The sequence below is a fragment of the Argiope bruennichi genome, chromosome 10, assembly GCF_947563725.1.
Source record: "Argiope bruennichi chromosome 10, qqArgBrue1.1, whole genome shotgun sequence".
Lineage (NCBI taxonomy): Eukaryota > Metazoa > Arthropoda > Arachnida > Araneae > Araneidae > Argiope > Argiope bruennichi.
This window is the reverse complement of record NC_079160.1, coordinates 54,342,752-54,365,979: the sequence shown is the minus strand read 5'-3', so window position 1 is coordinate 54,365,979 and position 23,228 is coordinate 54,342,752. Positions and strand designations below refer to the sequence as shown.

Here is a 23,228-nt window from a genome sequence, read left to right as displayed (position 1 = left end):
TCTATGCACGGTTTTTCATTACTGAAGTAGTGAAGTAGGGGGGAGTGTGACAAAGAAGTTTTTGCCCCGGGTCCCAATTAGGCTAAGTCGGGCCCTGAATATAGGTAGATACAGCCTCAATTTGACTCAATATCTCTGCTATATAGAAGAGTTTCTTTTTTAGAATATACAAAGAATATTCTTTGATCGATTTTTCTCGCTTACTTCCCCGTACGAATATTACTTAATTATGTTCCCTTCAAAAGAAAGCCATTTTTTTGTTACATATTAATATGTTAAGGTATCTTAATAGTATGTTAAAGTATCTTACTAGTACATTAAAGCATAAAGGTTTCGAAGTTTTCTCCAGATGAAGCACAAATGTAACTTTCCCCTCTGAAAAGCCTTTAAAGTAAAGGCCACTTACAAAATCAGATTTCCTTTTCAGATTCTACCAAAATGTCCCAAGAACGTTTCGACTAACAAAATATATTAATTTCCCTTAATCGTGAGCAATAATTATTGAGGAAATGGGAACAAGGAGCTTTGACAATAAAATGCTCCCTGCAATTGGACTGGCTTCTAGAGGATTTTTTTTTTTTTTTATATTTTACTCTAACTGAAAAGAGAATTTGACCTATTTCTTCTGAATGTCCTCTAAAAAGGTAACCTGCCTTTCTTTTTTTAAGTTCTAGCTTAAGGACATTTTAACCAATAAACGATATCATAATTTTCTTAATCGGGATTTCTTGACTACCTTTATTTAACAAGGTAATGGTAGACGTATTCGAATTAAGGCCTCTGTCGCCATCTTTGTTCTCAGTTAGCATCCATAAAGTTACTTTAAACGTAATTTTTTACCATTGCTTATTGTTTTTGTATAGCAATACCTGCGATAACGTCCAAAAAGAATGATTCTTATGGCGATTTAAAATTTACAGTATACATATTATACTGTACTGTTTCAGATTTAACCATCATGTAGTATTTCTCTCTGATTTCCGCCTATTTTTTCCTCAAACATTAGTTTGTAATCGTATTCAAAATAATTTACATTTCCACATTTATACAAACAATAATGTATTATTGTTTTTAGAAATAAAAACAATAATACATTATTCGAACAGCCAAACAAACTTTCCCTGAATGGATTTCGTTTAAAATTGGTCTAAAGTCTCAAACTTGGTGTAAAAACCATGAAACAAATGCCATCCATCTGCCTCAAAACATTTTTATCTTATCGTGTTCACAGAAAGACAGGCAGACATCAAAAATGTTAAAAATATGGTGCTGTCAACATATGCCAAATTTCAAAGTTATTTTTATTGAATAACCATGTAATAAACTGGCTGAAACTGTTTATTCCAGTGGCAAATATAAAAAAAAAATTATTAAATACACAATTTTTTATAAACATTTAAATTTTAAAATTATTAAATGAAAAATAAAGAAACGATTCGCATTTCAAAATTAAGTCCTTTCCTCGAAAGAAAATAAAATTTTCACCATGCGAATAGAAATAAGACATTATTATCCCGGTTCTAAAGACCTACATGACCAGTGGAGCTGATTCAATTTTTTTGCGAATGGTTGTTCGCTTCTTCAAGGCTGTCAAACTGAACGACCTTGGTAACAATATAACAGCGAGTTCAATGCCGATTAACATTTACTCATGGTCAATCTTTGAGTCAAACTCTTTTGGTGGAAGGCATGTCGACATTACTAATAGACGTTTGGGTCAAGGTAATAAATAAATTAATAAAAGAAATTTTGCTCTTTATTCAGAAATTTTTTGCTGAAGTTATGTTGCACAATATATTAACCTTTAGTATTGTGAGTCAAGATAATCTATTCTTTTTACATTTGAAAGTGGCTAATTAAACATGAAGCCTAGTTCAAATCGCTGAATTTACCTTTTTTTTTCTATGTCTGTTAACCTTCAAAACATGCAACTAAAAATATTTTTTTTTTACAAAAAATATTACGTAAAGTTTGATGCATTAATTTCTTTCCACTTATTATTCAAATGGCACAATCTATTTTGAAGAGTTTTTCATTTCTTTTCACAAAATATTAATTCTTAAGATGTTTAGTTCTACCTTCTCAATTTTTGTGTTTTGAAATAAATTGTTACTTATAATTTTAGGAATCACAATTAGGTGCAGAATACATTATGGATTGAAAATAAGTAATTATTATTATTATTTGAATAAAAAAACAAAGGAACAATTCAAAAACGTTTCAGGTATGCATAGAAATCGAAATAAATAAATTAGAAAGGAAATTTCGTTCCTGTCTTAAAGTGCTGCTTTTCAGTACTTCTTTTTTAAATTAATGCTAAGTTTTAAAATGAAAAAAAAAAAAAAAATAGTGATACAAATTTTTATGGTATAGATAACCACGAGAAAACACAAAACACTGCCTAGGCATTTTTTTCTATAAAGGATAAATTTATTTGATTAATGTCTTACTTTGATGCATCTCATAGATTTCTAGAAATAAACAGTTTAATTTAGAATTCATTATTTATGTTTCTATAACTCGTTAGTATTAGAACTCTGGATCGTCGAGGTATTAAAAATTTATTTACTAGATACCTAACTTCATGTATTTACTCTAAAATAATGTTTCGGATTCCAAAAAATAGTTGTCAAGCTATTTTTTTTGCACAGAGATTTGCAAATCAACCATAAATAAAAAGACATACTGGTTTTTTAACTAAGCTCTCTACTATGTAAAAATAACAATATCAATATAAATAATATAAACAATAAAAATAATAGCCAATAACAGAAGCATAAGTCGTAAAAAACAATGTTCATATTAATATACTTTAACAGCAAGTGACAGATGTATAAACGATTAAAATAAAAATATAAAATTTTTGTGGAAACAATAAAAATGCAAAATAGTAAATGCAATAATAGGACATGCAATAAAAATAAAATAAAATAAACATAAAGATTAAATAAAACTTATTTGTACAGTTTTCACCATAAAGAATCAATGCACACAATTTAAGCAATAAGAGGTAAATAATTGTTAACGGGCAATAATCGCTTTCATAGAAAAATAATGTCCCTGCAATTATTCCTTTGCTTCTAATTTCGGTTTTATAAAATTTATAGTAAAAATTTAACTGATATTAGTTATCTATAATATACAACTATAAAACATTTGATTGTCACATTTTTATAGAGCACACAATTTAATAATCTTAATTATTAGGTGGAAATGACATCTTTTCATTGACAGCTGGATCTCGATTGGGCCATTTCTTCAAAATTTGATCTTATGGGAAAATAATGCCATTTTTTTTCCTTCGTTCGATGAATAAGTCTTGGATAATAAGTCGTTCAGATGTTTAGATTTTAACTACAATTTTTAAAGTTCTCAAAGAGCTGGATGAAACTGAATTGAAAATCGGAAAACTCATAAATAGCGAATAATCTCAAAAGAACAGCGAAAAAGAAAGAAGTAAAAAATGCAAAGGAAAATTAGATTCTGCATACAATGTTTGAAAGAAACATTGTGTTTTCCTTAGATTTTAACAAGCTTATCACGCATAATCTCTTCATTATAAATTCATCCTTATTCAATTTTTATGTTTTTATTTTAGTGCATTTTATGTGCTGTTATGCATTAATTTCATTTTTACGTGCATCCGTTTTTGTAACTAGCAGCATTGACGAAGCTGCTTTGGATCCGAGAGATGTCATCTAATTGACTCATTACTTTCAGGTGCGGTCTGTCCTTTGGAAGAACTTTGCGATATAGCTCATAAATATAATGCTCTTACTTTTGTTGATGAGGTTCATGCTGTTGGTTTATACGGAGAAAATGGGGCTGGCATTGGCGAGAGAGACGGAGTATTACACAAAATGGACATCATATCTGGAACACTTGGTAATTCAATTATTATTATTTATTTTGCAATTGAACTAATGTCAGTGATGCCTAAATAAAATGCAACTGTCTGTTGAATCTAAACAAAATCGTCTATTCGTCTCTGAACAAAATCGCCTATTTTTAAAAATAAATGTTAGACAACTAATATTAAACTTTCATCATCGGTTCAAATAATTTTTTTCGCGTAACAAATGAGTCTTACGACATTAATTATGGGAAGAAAAAAACTAGAATTAAACTACAAAATCTTCATAAATTTATCTTCTTCAATGAAAAAATTGGGTCTTTTAAAATTAATTGCAGTAAAATTTTCTTTGCAGAAGATTTGAGTTAGACTTAACGAAATTACTCTTGTATTATTTCTAATTGGTCGACTAACTTTTTCTTTAAATTCTATAGAAATACTTGGTTTAATAACCAACATCCAACGAATGCATATAAATACACATTCAACATAATATAAATAGAAAAAAGTGGATGGCCGGACCCCTTAATCAAAACTCTGAAGCTCCATTTTTTAAGAAAGCTAGGGTTTCGTTAAATTAATTTATTCGTATTTTCGTCATTAAATATAACTGATTTTCATTATTTGTATTTTAAAGGTACTACCAAAATATTTAATGTGCTTGTTATACTACTTTTCAACAGAAATAAAATTGTCCGGGGAATAAGAATCTTTGAGTTTAAGAACTCCGTCAACTCTTTACACTTCGTCGATATCTCATTATGGACATTGAATACTTACCAAAAAGAATACAAGCTGCCTTATATTTAATATCCACTATTATCAGAGCCATTTCAATGAATTCCACTGCATTGGCTAAAATAATCTGACACGAAATCTGTACCTCAACTAGGAATTTGAATGCTGGGACTTAATTAAAATATTTATCTAATAAAATAATCGAGAATCAAGAGAAAAAAGTAAAATATTCCCTGAATAACAACTTATAAATTCGCATACAGAAAATTAAAATACAGTAAGTATAGTAAATTTGTTGGCGTCTCTGGGTTCTGATTCTGAATATTATGATAGTCTGTCGGTAAAGATGGTTCTAATAATAAAAAGTGCAGTCAAAAAAGTTCTTACGAGTTGTATCATTACACTTAGTTTAAACATCTTTAATTCTAATTCCAATGTAATTAAAGGTAATTTATATCTTTGATAAAAAATTTAGTTTCAAAAATCTATTATCAATGTTTGTTTAATGTAACTTCCCTATAATTAAAATAAAGGTGTTTAATTTTTCGGAAAACTTTCAGTAGTAACGTAATTTGCAGAAACACGAATTGCATTATTAATTCATAACCTATATAGCGTTAAATAGAGTTTTATTTGATAGAAACTAGTTTATTTTTACAGTTTAAAGCTACTTGTAATATAATGATTAACCTGTGCATATCGTAGAAATATGCAAACCAAATATTTTTAATTTTAATTATTAATTATTGTTTTCTTTATTGCCGATATTTTAATTCGCTTCTTTTTTTAAAAATACAGGAAAAGCTTTTGGAAATATTGGAGGTTATATTGCTGCTTCCGAGACGATTGTTGATATGATTCGAAGTTATGCAGCCGGATTCATTTTTACGACTTCTTTGCCACCTACAGTTTTGAAAGGAGCGCTGGCATCTTTACAAGTAAATTCTCTGAAATTTCCTTTAGTTGCAAGATGCTTTTGAACATATATAAAAATTCTAATAAAAAGTGCTTACAAGATTGAGGGAATTGAATTTATTCAATTTCTTACTACATTTTGGAATATATTTTATTTATGTTGAAATTTCTGAATTAAAGGCTGTAAAATGGAGATAATGTTATTAAGACTTTTTTTAAACATAAAACGTTGAAATGCAGTCTTGCGATGAAAATAATCTTAAAGTGGTACAAATCTAAAAGTTAAGTTCTTGGAAATGTTCCATTTTTGAAACTGAAATCACGAACTCTGGATCATGATCTAACTACAAAGAAAAGCACAAATAAGAAAAATATGTCAGAACAATGAAAAATTAGATTAAGTAAAAGCATACATAAAAATTTCATAATATTCACAAGCAATATTGGTTTCTTACAGCCGAGTCAACATTGAAAGAAAAATATGCTCAGCTCATTTGTATTCTGACTGATGTGCTAAAATTTCGAGACTAGAATTTATGATTAATGAACAAAAACGTGTGATTATAATTTTAAATACATGTTATATAATTAAAAAAGAGAAATCAGTTGCCTGATTTATATGAATGTTCTCACGAATGTATTTTAATTTTTTTTTTCAATTTTTAGGTATTAAAGAGCGATGAAGGACGTCATCTGAGAGCGAAACACCAGGAAAATGTTAAATACTTGAGGAAAGCTTTACAGGAAGCTGGAATTCCAGTTGTTCACTGTCCGAGTCACATAATTCCAGTTCACGTTAGTGATTTTATTTGTTCTACTTATACTCTACGCTTCAGTTAAATTCTTTTTACAGCGCTCATTTGCATTAATTTTAGAATTTTTTTTTTCAATAGAATTTTTTTCCCGTTATACCTTTTAAATTTAGAAATCAATAAAGCATCCATAAGTTCTGAGTCAATCTATTTTCCAAGATAAAATTCTATACCGGTCGAAGAAAATATTTCCTCGATTTGAGATAAAAAATATCCTGCATGATCTCGTTTTTTAATAATAATTTTTAAAGTTTATGTTAGAATTTTTTAAATATTAATAAAATTTATAAAAAAATTAACTTCCGAAGAAGATATCTCAAATATTGCTATACTTGTATGAATCACAATCATCACATCTTAATTTAAGATCCCTCAGTAATTCTAATTTTTTTCTTGTCTAAAATTCTAATTTTTTGTCCGATTTGACAGTTTTCTCGTCCAAAAATAAAAAAGTTCACTTTGTATAAGAACCGTTACTTATTTATATCCAAATGTGTGGGACAATAAAAAGAAATTCAATCCATTGGTTTCGTATTGTATATTTATAAATTTAAAATAATTATCAAAAGTAAAAAAGCATCCTAGCATCAACAACTGAAATCGAGTTTCAAGATATTTTTTCATATCAAAGTTCATAACTTTTAGGCACATTATCAATGATGATCTTCTCATTCCACTTTCCTTTTTAAAGAAATCTTAAAAAAAAAAAAAAAAAAAAAAAGTATATTCCCCCACTGCATTCTCTATGATGGAAAAAATTATCGACAGAGTCTCTCAGCCTCAATTACGTTTATTTCTTATCAAAAACGTTTATTTCTTATGAATGCTTATGACTTTTAGACGCATCATCAAAGGTCATCTGTCTCGTACTGCCTTCCAATTTCCAGAGACATTGAAAAATGAAACTTTGGCCGAGCTCCCAGCCTCAACAGATACAGCGAGTCGGACAATTAATTTCGCCTTTTTGAAGATACAGCTAACTAATCAGAATGCTCTATATTTATTGTGTAAATATAATTTAAAATAAATCTTATTTATTAAGATAAAATAATTTACAAGAAAGCTGGTTGACATGACTAAGACAATATTATTATGATAATGGATGAAGTGGATAATGGATATAATGGATAACTAGTCGCCGAAGACAAGTAATTAGGATTAAATATTAAAAATAATTAATTTTTTTAAAATTAAACCTTTATCATAAAAATGAGAAAGATCATATCTTTTAATGGGTATTTTGTGGCAATTATGTACTTTTTTTGTCGTAGAAATATATAATTAACTTATAAAAGAATTTTTGCGGTAAAGATCATATATCAAATTTCCTTTACCAAGCTCGCTTCCTCTTAGAATTTTTCCTCACATTTTTCTCTTGTATTCTCATACGAGAGAATAAAAATATTTACAATTTTCATAAGAAAATATTTAGGACTCATATTTTTTCTTTACATTTTAGGTTGGCGATCCACTTTATTCTACTAAGGTATCAGACAAGTTGCTTACTAAGTACGGACAATATGTACAGGCAATTAATTATCCAACCGTTCCACGTGGAGAGGAAAAACTGAGAATTGCTCCAACTCCTTTTCATACAAAAATACAGATGGATAATTTCGTTGCTGATCTCTTAGAGACTTGGCACTCAATGGGATTGCCACTTTATGAAAAGGCTTGTCCTGAAGTAAGCATTAAATAAATAATTTTAACTTTTCTTAAACTGTTAACATTAAAAGCTATATTGTCAATATACTGCTAAAAGTTATCAAGTTAAAAAACAAATTTGTAGAACGCAATAGAAACTTCTCAATAGTTAGAAAAATTACTATCTCACTACTTACTTCATATTTTAGTATTTTCTTGTTCTTTGTCCCATTTACTTTTGATGTTTAAAAACTTTTTTTGCTTAGAAAAAAATTTAAAAGTGGGGAGAAATGGTTTGACTTCATTGCTATTACATTTTGAATAAAAGTATTTTTTTTTTTTTTACCTTCAACTTCAGGAAGAAAATATCAACGAGTAAGCTTTGATTCTAATGAAGAATACAATTCAATATTGTGTGATCATAAGTAGTTTACATCCTAAATGTTATTTAGTTTTAAATTATCATTACAAAAAAAACTAAAAACAAACAAAAAAAAATCCATTTTTAATTAAATAAATCAAAAGTAAAAAAACTTATATTTTTCGTTGCATGATATAAAAAATGCAATTGTTCTGTTTGAGTTACAAAATAAAAAAACACATTTTAATCATTATTTAAATTTCAACATTTTTATTTATTTATCTGAATAAGTAGAATTGATAGCTGGTTCTGGAACACTATATTTCAGCAGCTCCACTAATCAATCAAAAATAAAGACCTTTTATATTTAAATAAAATAAATTGGACATAAAGTTCTAGAAAAGAAAAAACATAATAGATATGGTACCAAATTCGGAAAGCAAAAAATTCTAAAAAATAATCACCTCTACTAGTAACTTCATAGGTGATTTTGTATTACATGGAATATTCAAATTTTTTTGAAATGAAACCTTTATTCATATATAATATAAACAAGAACATACTCCCAACTTAAACTGTAAAAATAAATTTCCATCTCACTCGACTTCTTGTTTAATAATTTTTATATCGAATATTCTAAGGAAAAATAGCCAATAGATCGTCTTCAAAAATTTATAGGAACAGCTGCTGTAGAGAAATAAAAACGAAATGGTGAAAATCAAACGGTCCAGAACAATCTGTGTATGAAATATTTTTTTAAAAATAATAATCATGAAAAATCATTCGTTTCTGCGAGAGGAAAAAATAATAAAACGATTTTAAGTTGCTCTGGAAAAATATTAATAAAATAATAAATTAGTAAGAAAATCGTCTGAATTTGAAAAAGAAATGAATTATTATTATTTTTCGTTTTCTTTGTTATTCAACCTTTCGCATAGTAGCCAATAACCAGTTAAAAGTCAAATTAATCAGTTCTATGCAATTAGTAAAGTGATTAAATTAAATAGTCATAATTATAAGTAATATGTTATCTGCTGTCTATTTTCGACTGAAAATTATAAATTCCTTTTATGATTTTAACTTTAGGAATCAGATTTTATATGATTTGATCACCATTGGCAGCTTAGTTAAAATGTTGTTGCTGCTCAAAAGTGCTTGCTCGGTTTATCTGATCTGAAATGATATTTTCAAACAACTTAAATATATTTACTTATTTTTCTAAAATTTTTGACCTGGCCATTTTTAATAGTATATCGACGAAATACTTTGTTACATGGTCTATAACTGCGTTGGTATATAATGAACCCTTATTTTAAATAATTAAAAAAAAGCATTGTATTATCTGATATAGTTGGAAACGTTACTGAACTAGAGAACTTATATTTTGTCAATCAATAATATTAGTTTTGAAATTAGCAATATTTACTACTCATCTACCATATTCTTATATAGCCATACTGGGTATATTGGCTAGACAATTGCCATACAGACATAATTTATAAAAATATAATATAATTATAAAAACAAAAGATTTAATATCAAAAGTAATCATAATATATATATATGATTAAAAAATAAATTTAAGTATGAAATATTCCAAAAGTTTTAAAGATCTTGATTATTTTAAGTCATAAATATCCAGTTCGTATCATAAAAATTGAATGAATCCATAAAGTGAAAAAATATTAGTTTTAATGCTATTATTTCATAAGTATCATTATTCAATTAATAAAGAAGAAAATATATAATGTCAGCGAATGAATATATCATTTTTAAAGAACCTGGATTCACAGTGACGATATGTGATATCCAGATTGTTAAATAAAATAGTTCCATTTGTAGATTAAATTTAATTATTTATTCATTATACAAATTTCACTTTGTTGCAAATTCTTTTAACGAAAAAGTTCTGTGATTTTCAGTTCAAGTTAAACTGAATTTCAAAGTGCCATCAAACAATCTTAGCCTGTAATCTCCGTTTTTATTTATTTATTTTTAACAAATTGATTGCCATGGAATTTTATCTAAATTAGTTGAAAATGATTATTGGTTTCCACGCTTGCTCTCTGAAGATATATAAACTTAATTAGTATTTTATTATTTTGGGGCTTTTTTTTAATAAAGTTTAACTTTTTTATGTGCGGTGCTAAAGGAATAATTTTATAACAAATGAGCATATATAATGTTCCTTTCAAATAATATTCTGAGGCCAAAATCTCAGCAATATGCAAAAGGGACCTATTAATCACTTTATATAGTTGAATACACAGAAAGTGTGATTTTTAGCACTGAATAATAATCAAAGATCAGTATTTTTTTACCATCATCTATGATCTTCGCAGCGTTATTGAAATAACCAGGTTATCAGCTATCCACATGATGACCAATGTGTTAAAGAAGTTTGGTCTTATTTTGCAAATTTGATCTAGTAATCTTGCATATCAAAATTATATTATTAGCTATGTTTTTTAAACATGTATTTAAAACATAACTATTATCTTTTATTCAATAGGAATGCGAATTTTGCAAAAAGCCTCTACTTTTTGACTATTACGAATCAAGAATTCTCCCATGCGGTGGTCGTGGAGGATGTCCACAAGCTGCTGTCTCATTTTCGTGAACAAACCATATCGAGCCATCGCTGGAATAACACTGGAATTGAAATCTCTACATTTAAATAATATTGTATTAAAGCTTTTAATTAAATGCCTATTTTTTATACTTATTAAGCATTTATTAATTTGAAATTTCTTTCTATATGAATAAAAAATATCCATAGGCATATCAGAAAATGAAGGTAAATTTCTTTTATTTCAAAATGAAAAAAAAAAAAAAAAAGGAATTTTACAAAGACTCCAGCTGTGAAAATGAGAAAAAGATGAAAGCAAATGCTGCCTCTAACAACTTTCAAATGAGGTGGCACGTGCTTGAGATAAAAAGCAGACAAATGGCTTGAAAATCATTTTTCACTTCTTAACTTATATGTAATAGCAGCTATCGAAGAATTTTAAATATAAAAGTTGTTCTTTCTGATGATGTAATAATTCGTATAGTTTGAAATGTCTTTAAAAGTAAGAAGTTATGAGAAATTAAAAATCTTCACTTTTTCTTCACTTCACTTTTCTATCCCCCACTCTTTACTTTTCTATCCCTTCTGAGCTAGATTTTCCATTCATGAAGTTAGACGACTTAAGCCTTCCTGCTAGGTCATATTGAGGGTTGGAAAGATTACTCTCGCTAAGATTAGAGCATTGCAGTACAAGTATGTTCATTAAAAAGGAGTAACAGTTAATTTTGTCTTCCCTGAAAATTGATCCTTATACTTCCAATATTATAAAAAAGTTTAAATATCTGGGCACAATGATTTTAAAGTATAATGGCATAAATACCGGAATAAAAAGATAAATTATTTATAGCAGTAAATGTTTCTCTGGTTTTAGAGACCAACTTATCTAAATTAGTTCGCATAAAAACGAAAATAAATCTATACAAGACTTTGATAAGCCTTGGTGATCCCTTCAAAAGTGAATGCTGGATGCTTAACAAAGAAGAATAGGTCATACTGTTAATTTAAAAAAAAAACAATCTTAAAGAAGAGCTTTGCACCAATAAAAAGAAATAAAATGTGGAGAATTATACATAATTATGAAGTTAACAAAAAAATGACATTATCAAAATATTGCAATAAAAGCATTTCGTATTAAATGGTTGGGTCATATATCTAGATACGATGCCACATTCAATTTTAAAAAATGATTTAGATTTTTTTTTATTTTAAGAATTGAGGGAAAACCGGATGAGGAAAAGCCCTCACCAGACAGTTCAATAGTGTTGAAAAGAACTTGAAGCAGATAGGAATTAACCGATGGATAACTACTGTGTTGGATAGTACCAGAAGAGGAAAATTTGGAGAAATAACTTTGGCCAATAATAGGTTATAATGATTACTTATTATTGACCAAAATGCTCAAGAAGAAGAGTCAGATTGGTACGACCTGCTATGCAAATCAAAAATCCTTTACAAAAAATATTTTTTTAACTATTTATAGCAGTGATACTTTTTTTTGTAGTATAATGCATTTATCAACAATATAATTCATTCAAGAGAGTTATTTTCCAGAAATGCATCATTTCTAAAAACTTGCAAAATGGTAAAATTTCTTTAACTTGCATTGGAAAAAAAAATACAGGAAACTAATTTCTTGGGAATAGGAAGGAATCATAAAGGGAAACTTTTGTTTTAAAAAATTGAATGTAGTTTGAGGTGGGTACGAGTTTTGACACTTCTGCCAGGGGCACAGGATCACCTCGGTTCGAATCCACATTTCTCCGACATATCACTCGTTGATTCAAATGCCAGTTCTACTAAAGAAAAATATTACTCACATATATAATTTATATTGTTATAAAGGACCGGATTCATTTGTTTTGAAAGAAAAATTAAAACTTCAAATGATGTTAGTATCAGAGATAAAAAATATTACTATTTTGTTGCTTTAATTTAAAATATTAAATATCACGTCATAAATAAATATTACGTCACAAATAAAATATTACGTCACAATTAAAAATACTACGTCACAGATTCTAATCTATCACATCATACAAACTTTTAAAAGAGAAGTAGTTTAATTTTCTAGGTATGATTATTAGAAAAGCATTGCAGACAAGTTCTTGAAAGTTATGTCACGAGAACTATTATAAAAAGTTTTTCAATATTATTTGGAACTCATCTTCCGGACATGCAAATTTCGGCTACTGCCATTTTACATTTAATTTTATTCATTTAGTTTGCTTTATTTTTAGTTGTAGTGTATAATAAATAATACACTGACAGAGTCACACGAAAAATGTATACAAATGTTTACGGAGTTAGAGCAAAGAAAATCATATATACGAAAAAAGTAACCATTTCTGCTGTTGCTTTTTCCATCATCGTATTTACAAACGCATCAATAGATCAATACACACACATCCTATTTTCAAATTTGATCCAAAATTCATTAAATTTTTCAATTTTAAGAAGAAAAAAACAATTTGCGATTTCATATATCTTGTTTTTTGCATTGGTGAGTTATGCTGACATATTGAAGAATATACAGTCAAACTTCCGAGGAGGGAAGGAATTTCACCTAAACTTACACCTAGAAATGTATGAATTCTAGTATGAATATCCCATATAAAATTTCATAAGTGTGGACTGTTATGTTTTTTAGTTATCATATTCACAGAGAGGACTGACAGACCGGCAGATATATTTATAAAAAAATATTCTTTCTTCGATTCAGTGAGGTCTAAAATGATTGATTTTCTGGCACTTACAATATTTTTTCTCCCGAAAGCAGAATACTACTGCTGGAATATTCTCCAATAGATTTTCTCGCACGCTTAGAATATACTGCAGTATCTTTTTCGTGTTTTCCTTATAAAATCTATATCTCCAGGAAGTATCAGAAAGTTAAGGAATATTAAAGGCAACACAAACTCTCCAAGAAAACGGCGAGTCCACAAGAGAAAGATCTTTCTCTTCGCCCAATTCTGCACGCTATGATTCAATATATAGCATATCGAATTTAATTATATAATGAAGGAAACTTAGTATGAATTTTCGACTCATTCGATCCAAATTTTCTAGCAGATTTGATATGGTGGTCACTAAACGATATGTATACCAAATTTCATTTATCTAAATCTTTCCTTTTTCGGTTACCATATTCACAAATGTTCGAATAAATAGACAAATAGATAGTCAAACTTTTAATGGTTTTGTTCGAAAATTTAATGCATGTCTATATTTATGAGCAGAAAATTATAAAGCAAATTTCATCCATTTATGATAATGTTCCCGCGTTACCACGGAAAGGGGGTGCAGTAGATTCTGAGGGTAAAGGCCCCTGTCCACCCGAGGGCAGAAGTCTGCCTTCTAGCTCATATGAACATGAAACTCACACATTCGTTTGCATAGCCCCTTTTTGCAGGGGGGCACATTCACACACCTTACAGATAGAACACAGATGAAGAGCAGCCACGCCCAAACCGGGATTCGAACCCGGGACGCCCAGATCATGCGCAACCCTTATGCAAGGACGCCGACTTTTCATTCATTTAACTAACTATTTGATCGAATCTACAAATGTGTTGTTAAATTTATCAAACATCATTTCTCTAGTATAAAACTAGTTTTTACTTTTTCGTGTGTGTGGTATAGAGAAAGTATAGTAATCGTCAAAAAATTCAAACTTAAGATTCTGACGAATCTCCACGTTTGAGACCTACCTGGTTTAGAAAAACACATTTTGTGGAAAATCTCTGTTCTGTGACAAAGATAACTAAAAAACATCTTGATCTATATGGTTGAAATTTGGTATACGGTCTTTACACCAAATGTGCAGATTTCTATCAAATTTTGAGAAAGATCCGTCTGTCTGGTTGTTCAAATATAATTTAGCTCTATAATTACAAAACGAAGAAAGTTAGACAGATAAAATTGGGTACACAGATTTAACATCTGTAGCGTAGACACCTGTCAAATTTTGTGCCAAACAAGTAACAAGTACAAGTAAACGCAATAACTTAAATAAATCAGCAAAATTTGGTATGGGATTTTGTGACTACAAGTCAAGTTTTGTGTCAAATTTTTGTTTAATCGGTTGAAAAAACGTGTCTAAAGCATAAATTCGATTTTCGGACTCTATTAATGCATGCCATGGATTAATCGCCAAATCACTCCCCAAGTATCAAACGATATATTCAGTAAAAATACTAAATGAATATCAAAAGTTAATATTTCGTAACTATTGTACGCCAGCGCCATGAAAAGGCGTTCTCTGGCATGACAAGTTTATTAGAGTGTAGAATGTTTGGGAGAAAGCACTCCTACTGATTGAATTATAGCATAAACAAACAGTCATAATTCCAAAAATACATTTTTTCGGACTCAAGGAGATTTTAAAAGCAGAAATTCATCAAAATTTCGAAGAAAATTTTATTTTTTTATTATTATTATTGAACTACTGAAATACTTTCTTCTTTTCGTATATGTGAAAATAAAAGTTTTATACTTCCGATACCGATTAATCTAACACGTGTATTTTTATACGATTTTTTTCTTTTACAGATTTTGTAAATGATAAATTTTAAAAAAGTGGAGCATTTCATTTTCGTTTGGCGTCAGTAATTTGAACTCACTTTAAGAGATTACTCCGAATGACTATTATCAGTTTTCCTATCTCATTATTATTATTTTTTTTTCTCTCTTGTGCTTTGCGTTTCATTGTAGCAATAGTATTTCTCCGAAATACTTCTCTTATCACATCCATTATTTACCAACCGACAGATGTGATAGCTTTTTTAATAAATGCTTAGATACCCTACATGTGGCCGAGCGGTCTAAGGCGCCAGATTTAAGCTCTGGTTCTCGAAAGAGAGCGTGGGTTCGAACCTCACTCCTGACAACGTTGTGGATCTTATCACGGTGGAAACGTGATTTTGGTGTAGTTTAACTTATTACGAACAACATGTTTCTTATTTTCATTACTTTCTCGTATACGTTACATAGATAAAATCTTGTAATTATCCAAAAGTTCGAACTCAAGATTTTGACGTATCTTCACCTTTTATTTATCCCCGAGTTAGAAAAACACTTTCTGTTTTTTTGGCTTTATGTCTGCCTGTCTGTGAGAAAATAACTCAAAAGCGCTTTGAAATTTGGTGTAATCATTACATTAAAAGTTTTAAATTTCTATCAAATTTTGAACGAAATCCATTCAAAGGAAGTTTTTCTGTCCGTCTGACTAAATATAAATTAACTACAGAAAAACTAAACTACTAAAATAACTACAGAAATGAAGAAAGCTAGATAGATAAAATTTGGTGCACAGATTTAGCATCAGAAGAGTGGATACTTATCAAATTGGAGCCAAATTCATCAAAGGGTTAAGTTTCTGTCTGTATTTCTATAAGCACGTAAACACGATATCAACTCAGAGAAATCTAAAGTATGAAAATTATCAACATCTCATGATCGAATTTTTTGACGATTACAGCATTTTCCATTTGTATACTTTATATATGAAAAAGTAAGAATTCTTCAAGTATATATAGAAAGAACGCGATTTGTTAAAGTACATAATTCGTTTTGAATCATGTGTGAATTTCCTGTTTTGTTACTCATGTGCGAATTTCATGCTATTTTAAGATATCTCCAATGTCATTTTAAATCAGCGGGTGTATTTCCAGATTGATTTTCTGATATATTGTCACAATATGATGTATTTTGAGTTAAAATACTTAGTAGAGCTAAGAAAACTGAATATAAAATTTGTATGAATTCGTTTCTAGCGGTTGGATCTAAAATTTTATTCAGGCTACAATGTTTATGATAGAAGCACATATTAAATTTCAAGGGTTAAAATCGTCGTTTATTCCTATTGCTGCTCTCATACACTCGCAAATACAAAAAACCGTCAAACATTTAATCTATATTTGTTTTTTTGAGTATTACGTTCACATGCTTCTGATAGGCAGACAGGCAAACAAACAAACTAAATCCATTAACGGATTTCGTCTGCAGATTTTCACAAAAACATGAAATCAAATATCGTGCCCATGATTCTTTGAATTCTCTATCTATTGTGTTCTCAGACAGATTGCTAAATAATTACAAGAAAGTATTTTTCAAGCATCCGGAGATCTGAAGCATGAAGACGGAAGACCAAATTTCTTAACAATTGTAGTAGATTCCTTTTATATATTTCCCGTATGGAAAAGTAAATGTTGACTGAATATAATTTAAAGTGAAACACTATTACTTGTTATTTCTGAAAACCACATTTTTATGCATTATAACTGTTGATACTTTTTTCAAATATATCGATTTTCATAATTTTATCGTTATTATTAATTTTATTATTATTTTTATTATTTTCATTTTTCATTATTTTTTTTTATTATTTTCATTACATCGTTATTATTTAGACATTTGAAATAATTAACTAAACCAATGAATCGATCCTGCAATCCCAAACATATACCAACTTAGGCATTTTATATTTCATACGAAAGGCCATATTTAATAAATATATTATAAATTGTCTTCTGTTTTACACCCACATTTTTAAAAGAAATCGCAAAATCATTATTTCACTGTGCATTTCTAAGAGGTATAATCCTCGACAGAGTACCCAAGCTTCAATCACTGTACGAGCTCACCAATTCCTATTCATTTGAAAGCTCTTTGTATCTAGATGAGGCCGCGGCGTAAATTATTACACAAGCATGATATATACATTAAGTTAAAGTTTAAAAAATTATCTTTTCAATGATACTTATGTTTTAACTTATAAATTAATTTTCTATTTTCAATTAATTTTTTAAAAAAATAATTTATTTTACAAAAAATAAAAATAAAATTTAACGTACAAGAGCACATTTTGAGTGAATGGGAAAAAATAAGCCTTTATCAACGTGTTGGCATCACATTGATAAAAGCTCAAATTAGAAAATAAATTAATTGTTACTGGAAGTTAAATCTAGAAAACATTAAGTTTTACAATATCTGTATTCTGAATTCAATGAATCATTATTTTTCAGTAAATTTAATTTAATTAATCAGTAAATTTAATTTAAGGCAATTGGGATTTAATATATCTACTCTAATTTCAGGCCCTATTTTTTCAACTTTTAATAATAGTCATAATCTGCTAACAAAATTGTCTAAATGACAAAATTGTCTTTCCCAATGAATTACTAATTTTAAATTTCTATACAGATCTTGTTCTGTGAATTGTATTTAATAAAATAATCTTGGGACCCTAATATTTTAAAGAAAAAAATTCCACTCTTTTGCAATTAAAACATATTGAGTTATGAAAATTTGACGGTCTCTATTCTATAAAAATACGCGATTTTAGACCGTCTAGAAGAAAATACGCCATTTAGAGCTTGTACTTTCCCCAGGATTGATTGTTTAAGGTCATGTAATTGTTAATTTCCTAAAATAATGGTATTCAAATCTTTATAAGATGGTCAGGCTTAATCGCAGAAGATTGAAAAGATACTTTTACTGAAAATGATTTACAGGATTGAAGGGTTGTAGACTTTATAATGGTTTTCAGAAGTACATTTATTGATTGAAACAAAATAAAATATTATCTACCACATTTAAATCCTTTTGGTATGTAAAACTGAATTTTATGATGAATCGTAGAAATTTTTATTGAATGTTCTTTGAAATATTATTTAAATTATAAAAAAAAATATTCTGTGGTACACATAAGATTACAATGCTAAGGGATTTGATTCTCTGTATTCATATTTTTTAAAAATATGTTTTGTTTCAGAAAAAAAAAGTTTTCGTATTTATTAAATTTTTATCTCATCTCTTTCAAATTCAAATTTAAATCATACGGCAGCTGACAGCAAATTAAGAGATAAACAATGAACAAAATATCGTATGGCGTCTCAAATAATATGACTTCTGTGACCATCGAAATGTGAAGCTAAAAAATATGTTGTTTTTGTGTTGTGACTTCGGGCACTTGATCGGCACACACGCTGACTGATCTATCAGCGATTTAAGCCGAGTGAGCGTCTCTGTTTTTTCAGTAGCGCCAACTAGGGCCAAGAGTACGACTTAGCTACTTCATGCGTCACATTCACTTGAAAGACCCCTTTTTACAGAAGGGGGGGGGGAGGCAAATTCACACACCTTACAGAAGAAGAACAACCATGCTCGAACTGGGACTCGAACCCGGGACGTCCAGATCACGGCTAAAAAATATTTTGCTGTGAAAGCTTTTAAGAGACCAAGGAACATAAAATGTTAATTGAAAATCTTAGAAAGCATCATTTCTGGCTAATATTTAATATTTTTCTGGCTAGTTGGTTGCTAAAGGCGCCTAATATTTAATATTTTGCTATTTTTGCTTGAGTAGATTGATAGGCTTTCATTTGAAAGTTTTCGCCCACAGTTGATAGATATCTACAAATTTGATCTGATGTCCCCAAATTTCATTGGTCTTGCTTGAGGAGTTTTTGAATTAATGTGTTTTGAATGTGATTTGAAAAGATGTCTTTCCTGAAAGAAAAAAAAAAAAAGAAAAAAGAAAAAAAACGCGATTTTACACACACATACACACAAAAACATCTTTTTTATAACTAACTATTAGAGCCTTTTTCTATCTGCTCTCATGCTGACAGTGTCATACAGCGCCATCTGGGATCCGATTTCATCCAGGTAAAACTGAGTGTAAGTTCAAAAATATAAATAACTAGCCGCCTTTGGCGACCAGCCGGTTCGCGAGTATTACCGCTCGCTACAATTTTCAATTAAATATTTTAGTAACTGGATTCTCAAACAAAACATTTTTAATCTTCAAATTTTGATAGTCATACCAAACTTATACTGTTGTTTAGATCGTTTCGTTCAATTTACTATATATATTTTGCTAATTTGTTGTCATTTCCGATAAAACTTCAACTTTAATTTAAAGTGGAAATGCTAAAATTGCAATTAGTATAAATATATTTTTTAATGAAACCAAGCTTTTTATTTTATTTATCATTTTTATTGTTATTTATTTATTATTATTATTATTGAATATGAGTATTGCAAACAGAGTCGCTCGGTATTTAAGTCTTATGTGAACGACGAAATATTTTTCATAATTTATGTAATATCTCAAACAATAATTCAACAAAAATTTCTCAGATTCAGCATAAAATTCAGTTTTTAGTTTTGCTTTCAAAAGTATTGAAATGAAATCAATAAAAATATTTTGTTCCGGCCTATAAATATATTTCAAAAATTATGAAGTCTAAATTTAATGCAGTAAGGTATTAGATTCTGAGAAATATTCTGGACACACCAAATTTTAAATAAATGAATGAATGTTTCTATTTTCCACGATCAACTAAGACTTATTTATGAAGTTTTGAATGTTAAAAATTTAGAAAAACTCAACATTTTCATAATCTTAGGCCAATTAATCTTGAGAAACCTGCGCGCTGATTGGCGTATTTTCTATGAAACGACCGATGAAAAATCTAAAATTATCCTTTTTTTATTGAATAGTGATATATAAATTTTCATAAATCAGTCCGTTTAATTGATTGATTTAGTTGATTGGAAATTAACTCTTTTTATTTAAAATATTAGTGTTTCAAGAATATTTTGTTATTCGTGATTTCCACAGCAGAAGCTTTATGTAAAATCAAAAATTCGTTATTTATTAGAGCATTTATTGAATCAAGTTACATAAAGTATGATTATTTTCCATTTAGACCATTTTAGCAGATCTGTGTCTTACTAAAGGTTTGCAAATTAGCTGTGTGGCCCTGATTTGAATGGATATCCTGTTCATATTAAACAAAACTTGCCTTAAAATAAAACTGATTTATTGGATTAATAATATAGAGAATGTAAAAGATCATAAACTAATTTTTCTTGAATTTATTTAAAAAAATAATAATTCATATTTGTTTTATTTCCCACAGACACGTGCCGAAAATTATATTTTTGAAGATTTTATTTCCAAAATTTATTTTTAGTTGGAGCTTTAATCAATGTGATGGCAACACGTTGAAAAAAGCTAATTTTTTCCCATGAATGCGAAACGTGCTCGTGCAGCTTAAATTTTATTTTTATTTTGTACGAAAAAAATTGTTGAAAAATATAGTTAAAATATTTATTTAAAAATTCATTAAAAATAGAAATTTAATTTTAAGGTTAAAACGTTTGTACCATTTAAAAGATAAATTTTTGATATTTAACTTCATGTAAAAATCTTTTTTTGTTTGGTAATATTTTCGGAAGTTATAGCAGAAAAACGCCAAAATTTCGCTTAATTTTTTAATAAATAAAATTCTAATTAAAAATTCGAAAAAATACCCCCCAGGTGCACATTCCCGGCCTCCAAGGTATACACGTGCCAAATTTGGTAGCTGTAGGTTGAATGGTCTGGCCTGTAGAGCGCCAACACACACACACACACACACACACACACACACACACACATTGAGCTTTATTATAAACTAGCCGCCTTTGGTGACCAGCCGGTTCGCCAATCTTAATGTTCGTTAAAATTTTCATAATTAAATATTTTATGCAATTCCTACTTTAATAGCTTCTTCATCAAAATATTTTAAAACTTCAAATTTTGATAGGCATATAATTCACTCATAATATTATAAACGCCTTCAGTCATAACGTAATATGTATCTCTCTCATTTTCTGTTGACTCCCATAGAATTCATACTTTAAATCAAAGTGGAAAGGATTAATCTGCAATTAATATAATAATATTTTTTACTGAAACAAAGTATTTTTTTTTTTTTTTTTTTGTAAAATGATTATTGAAAACAGTCACTGAGTGTTGAAACTTTATAGGCACTAAAGAATATCTTTCTTAATTTATGTAATAGTTCAAAAATTTGTCAACAAGATTTTCTCAGATTCATCATGACCAGATTGATCAATTAACAATGTTTAATTTTAAATGCATCAAACACTAAAAAAAAAAAAAAAAAAAAAAAAAAAAAAAACAACGAATCGTTTAAAATAATCGGTCGGAAACAGGTTAAAAAAAACTACTTAAAAGACGATGGTCTTAAAACTATAAGCATACACAAAAATATATAACTAACATAAATACACTTTAATTACAAAAGCATGCAACTAATCTAAAAATAATTTAAATCGTCCGTTGATATTGGTTGTCATGTCAACAATCAGAACACAATGCGCATGCGTGAATTTACAACGCTAGTTACGGTAACGCAAATGCGTGAGTTTTTCTAAGCCAGTTGGGTTAACGCTATGCAGATTAGAAATTTTTATTTCCTTTATTCTGTTTTATTTTAATTCAAAAGTATTTCAGAATTAATCTGAAAGATCGATTAATTAACAATGATTAATTTTAAATGCATCAAACATTACGAAAATAAACAGAATCCTTTGAAATAATCAGCCGAAAAATCTTAAGCCTAGCCTCATTACTGTTGGGGAAAAAAAACTGAACTCTTACTCATTTGGTGGTAGGGAAAATGAATAATTTTTTGTCGAGAAAGTTAGCTTTTAATTAATAATTAAAATTCTAATTAAAAATTCAAAAAAAAGGGACCCCAGGTGCACATTCCCGACCTCTAAGGTATACATGTACCAAATTTAGTAGCTGTAGGTCAAATGGTCTTTTCTGTGGAGCGCCAACACACACACACACACACACACACACACACACACACACACACACACACACACACACACACACACACACACACACACACACACACACACACACACACACACACACACACACATTGAACTTTATATATAAGTATAGATGTTTTTTTAAAGCAAGCGAAGAGGGAAAAAAACTATTCTAAAAAATTGGGTAAAGCAGGTGTTCTTATTAAATAAGTAATTTTTTAAAAAAATGAAACGAAAAAGGGGAAAAGTTATTCTATAAAATTGTGTAAAGCAGATGTTCTGTCGTAGAAACTTCTTTTCCCTTTCCAGCTGTGTTGCCATAGAAACCGGCGCACAGCTGTTTACACGTTTATGTTTATCTATTCAGATTTTATAACATCTAATCAGAGTAACGGTGAAAATCAGTGTGTTCGTGTTCGTCAATAAATGTTAATTTTTTTAATAACATGATTAACGAAAACAGAGTCACTGAGCATTTAAACCTTATGGGAACTAAAAAATATCTTTCTTAATTTATGTAATATCTCAAGAATTTGTCGACCAGCCGGTTCGCCAATCTTAATGTTCGTTAAAATTTTTATAGTTAAATACTTTATTCAATTCCTACTTTAATAGCTTCTTCATCAAAATATTTTAAAACTTCAAATTTTGATAGTCCTATAATTCACTTATAATATTATAAAGGCCTTCAGTCATAAC

The 23,228-nt window shown here is 28.7% G+C and overlaps 1 protein-coding gene across 4 annotated transcripts in view; it reads left to right on the top strand.

Moving 5' to 3' along the window:
• LOC129988997 (5-aminolevulinate synthase, erythroid-specific, mitochondrial-like) overlaps positions 1–11,048 on the top strand; it is a 37,495-nt gene extending 26,447 nt beyond the window's left edge. For all 4 annotated transcript variants that reach the window (XM_056097300.1, XM_056097297.1, XM_056097299.1 and 1 more), the window contains exons 8-12: positions 3,721–3,885; positions 5,390–5,529; positions 6,173–6,301; positions 7,778–8,002; positions 10,836–11,048. In XM_056097300.1, the coding sequence (XP_055953275.1) occupies positions 3,721–3,885; positions 5,390–5,529; positions 6,173–6,301; positions 7,778–8,002; positions 10,836–10,943 (767 nt within the window). In that variant the 3' untranslated portion in view covers positions 10,944–11,048. The remainder of the gene's footprint in view (positions 1–3,720; positions 3,886–5,389; positions 5,530–6,172; positions 6,302–7,777; positions 8,003–10,835) is intronic.
• Positions 11,049–23,228: the final 12,180 nt, after the last annotated feature.